The sequence below is a fragment of the Cervus elaphus genome, chromosome 29 (assembly GCF_910594005.1).
Source record: "Cervus elaphus chromosome 29, mCerEla1.1, whole genome shotgun sequence".
Lineage (NCBI taxonomy): Eukaryota > Metazoa > Chordata > Mammalia > Artiodactyla > Cervidae > Cervus > Cervus elaphus.
The window spans coordinates 61,632,507-61,639,406 of record NC_057843.1 but is presented as its reverse complement, the minus strand read 5'-3'; the positions used below and the strand labels follow the sequence as shown (position 1 = coordinate 61,639,406).

The 6,900-nt window shown below is 44.4% G+C and overlaps 1 protein-coding gene across 1 annotated transcript; it reads left to right on the top strand.

The window, feature by feature from the left end:
• Positions 1-4,011: 4,011 nt before the first annotated feature.
• LOC122685975 (dolichyl-diphosphooligosaccharide--protein glycosyltransferase subunit 1-like) lies at positions 4,012-6,250 on the top strand. Its single transcript, XM_043891041.1, has one exon. It carries the CDS (start codon positions 4,042-4,044, stop codon positions 5,866-5,868), a length of 1,827 nt encoding a protein of 608 aa, XP_043746976.1. The 5' UTR covers positions 4,012-4,041; the 3' UTR covers positions 5,869-6,250.
• Positions 6,251-6,900: the final 650 nt, after the last annotated feature.

Here is a 6,900-nt window from a genome sequence, read left to right as displayed (position 1 = left end):
AGTCATACGCATTGGTGAAGAAAGTATTTTATTTGGAATCAGAAGATGCCATTTTTTAGCTGCATAATTTTGCAGATCACTTAATTTCTCTGAGCTTGTCTTTCCTTTTAGACAAAATGCAGATTACCGCAGTGCCCCTTGTCTTAATGTTTATTGTAGGGATTAGATTATGAATACAGTGGATCAACTCCAAAGTGCTACTGAAATGCTAATTTTAATAGATAGAATTAATCACCTTTCACCAATGATAAGTCAATCAAGGTAACATAGCTAGTCTGTTGCAGAATACGAACTTGCACCAAAGTCTCCTAATAGTAGCTAAGAACAGGGCTTAGCTATCTTTAGACAGTGTGAGCCATCTTTACTCTATGAGCCTCAATTTCCCCATAAGTAAAATGAATAAAATGAACCAAGTGATACAGGGTTAACAGGCATTGATCAGAACCTAAGGAAAGAATGCTTGTCCAGATGTCAGAGTCTTCAGAGAGCCAGGGTGAGGTGTGTATCTGACATCCCTGGGGTTTCAGGGCCTGGCTAGGCCGAGAGCTGAGGCTGTAGGAAGCCTTGTGACGTGCTCAGCGTGGGTGGCAGCCTTGGAGAGGCAGCCTTGCAGAGGCTGCCGATACCACTGCCAGGGAAGATGGGGCTCATTCTGCTAATTGTGCTGCCAGCCCCACAAGCCCCTGCAGTAACATCCTATCCTTTGTCACTTCAAACCCATATACTTCAGATGTGTGCTGGTGCCAGGAGAATTCACAATGAATTCAGTCTCCATTCATTCAGGAAATCAAGTAAGGCTTGGGGGAAAAAATCTGAAAACACGGCTTTGGAGCTTCTAAAGAAGACAACAAATATCACATTTCAAATCAGGCCGAGAAGGTCAGGGTTCAAGTTAAGTGTTTGGAGTTGTACAAGATGGGTAATAATACTGTTAACTAGAGTTTGTATAGCAAAGTTTTCAAAGCACACACTATGTATGTTCTCATTTGAAGTTCATTATCCTCATTTTCAGCTAAGAAACTAAGCCTCAGGGGGATCAGATAATTCATGGCAGAATCAACTTGAACTTTGGTGAAAGTCTTCTAAATTGTATCCTCTTTCCACTGGATACTCCTGTACCTGTCAATACTATTTCCTATTTCCCACATTGGTGATTTTGTTACTGTTGCTGGCCTTGTCCTCCAAGAGTAAAAGCTCCTCAAAAGCAGACAAAAAGAAGAATATGATTCTGATCACACATCATGAGGGAGATGATTTATAATCTGAGATGCCTGACGAGTGAGTGAGTGCACACTGGCGGGCACACAGTAGTCTGTAAACCACTGAACATCTCTGTGAATGCGGAAAATGGGTGCCTGATTCCTGCAAGTACATGACTTTGTGGAGAATCAAGGCCTCTTTGTAGGAGCCAAAAGAACTGGGTTTGCTCTTTCTTGCCTAAATGCTGATGCTACTATGGTATCCCTGGTTTGGGGTGGGGCAATGTGGAACAAGCTGAGGAAGGATGGAAGGAAGGTCAGGAATAGGCAAGAGCTGGCCCAGGGCTGAGACCACTGACTGGAGAGGAGGCTGCTACAGCAGCCAATGCTTGGGGCTTTGGAAAAAGGCAGATCTGACGGAAATCCCAGTTCTACCTCTGGAGGGCCATGTGGCTTTGGGCAAATCACAGCACCTTCCCTGTTCCTTGTTTTCACAACGAAAAATCAATGACAGTACTGTTGCCTATTCTGGGTACCTGTTTGTTTTGACTGTCCCATGGGATCTCATGCTGTTGGATAGGGCTTTAGGGCAGAGGTTGGCAAACTATAGGCTGTGGGCTAAATCTAGCCTAATGCCTGTTTTTGTAATAGAGCATGAGCAAAGAATGGTGTTACATTTTACATTTTTAAGTAGCTGCAAAAATATCATACACACAGAAGAAACCAGAATTGGAAGAGACACATGTACCCCGATGTTCGTCACAACACTGTTTACAATAGCTAGGACATGGAAGCAACCTAGATGTCCACTGGCAAATGAATGGATAAGAAAGCTGTGGTACATATACACAATGGAATATTACTCAGCTATTAAAAAGAACGCATTTGAATCAGTTCTAATGAGGTGGATGAAACCGGAGCCTGTTATACAGAGTGAAGTAAGTCAGAAAGAAAAACACCAATACAGTATATTAACGCATATATATGGAATTTAGAAAGATGGTAACGATGACCCTATATGCGAGACAGCAAAAGAGACACAGATGTAAAGAACAGACTTTTGGACTCTGTGGGAGAAGGCAAGGGTGGAATGATTTGAGAGAATAGCATTGAAACATGTATATGACCATATGTGAAACAGATGACCAGTCCAAGTTTGATGCATGAGACAGGCCGGTGCGCTGGGCAACCCTGAGGGATGGGGTGGGGAGAGGGATGGGAGGGGGTTCAGGATGGGGGCCACATGTACACCCATGGCTGATTCATGTCAATGTATGGCAATGTATGGCACTACAATATTGTAAAGTAATTAGCCTCCAATTAAAATAAATAAATAAAATAAATAAAAATTAAAAAAAAACAGGGAGAGTAGTAAAATTGCTACCAACCTGAAACTATTTTTAAGCAAATAAAAAAGCAAGTAGCAGAAAAAAAAATATTTTGTGATACATGAAAATTTTATAAAATTAAATTATATGCATATTTAATTATATGTAATTATATAACATTTGTAAATGTAATTATATATTATAATATGTAAGTGTTATATATGTCATATTGTAACATGTTTATTATATAATTTAAATGTACATTTATTTACATATCTACATATATTTAGATATAAATGTTTATACATAAATATAAAATTAAATTTTTATATTCTAAAAAAGTTTTGCTAGACTACAGTCATGCTTATTAATGGACTGTCATTGTCTACACTATTTTCATGGTACAATAGCAGAGTTGAGTAGTTGTAATAGAGACCATATGATCTGTAAGCCTAAAATAATTACTGTAGGGCCCTTTACAGAAGAAACTGTCTGACCCTGCTTTTACAAGCTTATAGTTCTCGTATAACACTGTGGGGTAAGCAGATAAGTGAGAAAAGAGGCTTTGAGAGAAAAAGTGAATCAATTAATGCCACATAGCTTTAAAAAAAAAAAAGGAATTTATACTGGAACCCAAACTGCAAGTGACATTGTCTTAATCCCTATCCAAGTTTGTAGACTTTGGTTAAACAGTACACAAATAATGGATCAAGTGGTGTCAGGGAGATTAGCAAATAGGTTATAAAGCCAAAGCAGGGGAGAACAGTTTATAAATGCAGGAACCCAAACATTTGGGCCACTAGAGCAAACGTTCTTGTTCTTTCAAAATATACAAGAGGCAATGTGGTTAGTAACAAGCATAAAGGAAACCTTCCAACTCACCAGTGAGTAAAGAAGTACAAGAAAAATTTAATAAGATACTAAGAACTGACTCATTGGAAAAGACCCTGATCCTGGGAGGGATTGGGGGCAGGAGGAGAAGGGGACGACAGAGGATGAGATGGCTGGATGGCATCACCGACTCGATGGACATGAGTTTGAGTAAACTCCGGGAGGTGGTGATGGACAGGGAGGCCTGGCGTGCTGCGATTCATGGGGTCGCAAAGAGTCGGACACGACTGAGCGACTGAACTGACTGACTATACATTCTAAACTAGCAAAAATGTTAGATAATCATGTCTGTTAGAGGTGATGTGCTAAAGCTGGAATAGTTACTTACATATTGCTTATAGTCATGTAAAGTCATTAAAGATACCTCAACAAGAATCAGTATCGCTGATTCTTGTTGATATATGACAGAAAACCACAAGATTCTGTAGAGCAGTTATCCTTCAATTAAAAAATAAATTTAAAAAAAGCAGACACTATTATGGTGGGGGACGTACCTCCTTAAATACTAACTGTGGGCCTGGGAGCCGCCATCTTGGGGAGCTGAGTGGCCCAATGGGCCGCCGCCCTGTGGGGAACGCACGCAGGGCACGCACACGCAGGCGGGGCTCAGCGGGGTCACGGCTATGGAGGCGCCCGCAGTCCCGCTGCTGCCATTGCTGCTGCTGTTGGCGGCCTGGGCTCCGGAGCCAGGCAGCACCTCCGCGGAGGCTCCGCCTCTGGTCAACGAAGAGGTGAGGCGCACGCTGGACCTGAGCAGCCACCTGGCCAAGGTGACGGCCGAGGTGGTCCTGGCGCACGCGGGCGGCGGCTCCTCGCCCCGCGCTGCCTCCTTCCTGGTAGCGCTGGAGCCCGAGTTGGAGGCCCAGCTGGCACACCTCGGCGTGCAGGTGACGGGAGTGGATGAGGAAACCAACAGTCTGGACGTACGGGAGACCAAAGTTAAGGGTAAAAGCGGGAGATTCTTCACAGTCCAGCTCCCAGCTGCTCTTGATCCTGGGGCGAAGGTTTCAGTCGTTGTGGAAGCCGTTTATACCCACGCGATTCAGCCGTATCCAACCCAGATCACCCAGTCTGAGAAACAGTTTGTGGTGTTTGAGGGAAATCATTATTTCTACTCTCCCTACCCGACCAAGACGCAAACCATGCGTGTGAAGCTCGCCTCCCCAAACGTGGAGAGCTATACCAAATTGGGCAACCCCATGCGCCACGAGAACCTCCTGGATTATGGCCCTTTCCACGACACCCCTGCCTACAGTCAGGATAGTTTTAGAGTACATTCTGAGAACAACAGCCCTTTCCTGACCGTCAGCAGCATGACCCGAGTTGTCGAGGTCTCCCACTGGGGTAATATTGCTGTGGAAGAAAACGTGAACCTGAAGCACACGGGGGCTGTGCTGAAGGGGTCTTTTTCTCGTTATGATTATGACAGATGGACAGATAGTGGCAGCTCCTCCATCCGTTCTTTTAAGACCATCCTTCCTGCCTCTGCCCAGGATGTTTATTACCGGGATGAGATTGGCAGCATTTACACCAGACACCTCCTTACTTTGGATGACTCGGTGGAGATGGAAGTGAAGCCTCGTTTCCCTCTCTTTGGCGGGTGGAAGACTCATTATATCATTGGCTACAACCTCCCAAGCTATGAGTACCTCTATAATTTGGGAGACCAGTATATGTTGAAGATGAGGCTGGTGGACCACGTGTTTGATGAGCAAGTGATAGACTCTCTGACCGTGAAGATCATCCTCCCTGAAGGGGCCAGGAACATCCAGGTGGACAGTCCCTATGAGATCAGTCGAGCCCCCGACGAGCTGCACTATACCTACCTGGACACTTGTGGCCGCCCTGTGATCGTGGCCCACAAGGAAAACCTGGTGACACAGCACATTCAGGACGTCGTGGTGCGCTACACCTTCAGCAAGGTGCTCATGCTCCAGGAGCCCCTGCTGCTGGTGGCCGCCTTCTCCATTCTGCTCTTCACTGTCATCGTCTATGTCAGGCTGGACTTATCCATCACGAAGGATCCAGCTGCAGAAGCCAGGATGAAGGTGGCTTGCATAATAGAGCAGGTCTTGACCCTGGTCAGCAAGAGACTAGGTCTCTACCACCACTTTGACAAGACGGTCAGTAGATACAAACAGTCCCGGGATGTGTCCACCCTCAGCAGTGGCAAGAAGAGCTTGGAAACGGAGCACAAGGCTTTGACCAGTGAGGTGGCGCTGCTGCAGTCCAGGCTGAAGGCCGAGGGCTCCAACCTCTGCGACAAAGTGAGCGAAATGCAGAAGCTGGACGCGCAGGTCAAGGAGCTGGTCCTGAAGTCAGCAGTGGAGGCTGAGTGGCTGGTGGCCGGCAAGCTCAAGAAAGACATGTACATCGAGAATAAGCAGCTCATTTCAGGAAAGCGACAGGAGCTGGTCAGCAAGATTGACCACATCCTGCATACCCTGTAGCCCTCCAGAGGGCAGGGTGGGGGGTGAACATGGAGGCCAGCAGGTTATGGCATCTATATTTGCCAAAGGTCTCCAAGGAAGAGAGAAGCTAGGCCTTCCCTCAAGCAACACAGAAGCTTAGTTTTGTCCCTAAGATGTTCTTTAAAAAAACAAAAAAAACACCTAGATGTCATTTAAAACAAAATATCTTTGAATTTTGAACAAAGAAGTTTTTGAGTTGGCTTTGTTCTGAAGCCTAGGATATTCTTTTCACCTCAAGCCCCTTGTTTTACACCCTTCTAATTCCTGAGATTTGGGTATTTTACAAGCATGTGTGTGTTTTTTAAAGCACATATGACTAAATGAAAATAAAGCCAAGGCTGTAAAAAAAAAAAAATACTCTGTATTGAGTCTTTGAAAGCTCTTATTCTTTGATTCATTGATTCCATTTCTGAAAATCTAACCTTGAAAGTAATTCTAAATTCCCAGAAAAGGTATTCATAATAATATTGTTTAGCATCAATTTGAAAGTAACTAAGTGTCCCAGAATAGCTGATTAAGTAAATTGTGGTATAACAACCTGATGGAATACTATGCAGCCACTTGACCACTAAAGACTAGATTACAAGGCAGAAATAAAATTTTACAATGTGAAGTTCAAAAAGCACAATAAAACTTTAATTTTTATATGGTTTTTGCTATGAAAAGTTATGTCTGTACTAGTACAAGGAGCAGTGAAAACAGGTGATTTCTTAAGGTGCTGGCACTCCAAATCCATTGTTACAGCATTGACTAGATGGTAAAAGAACTGGAGGTCTTGTCTCCCCTCCAAGAGATTGGATCTGAGTTGTCTCAGTCACCATGTTGGTTATGCTTATACTGAGGCCTCATGCTTCTCTTCACCTCAGGCCAGGATGGTGTCCAGAACTAGGGGCCAGGCTGAGCCCACAGGTAGGGTTGAGGAGGCATTCCTGCCAGGGTTAGACAGGTAAAGGAAGAAGGGGCCCGCTGGTGGTCACGTCTCTGTCAGCAGGTATTCATGGAGATCTCTCA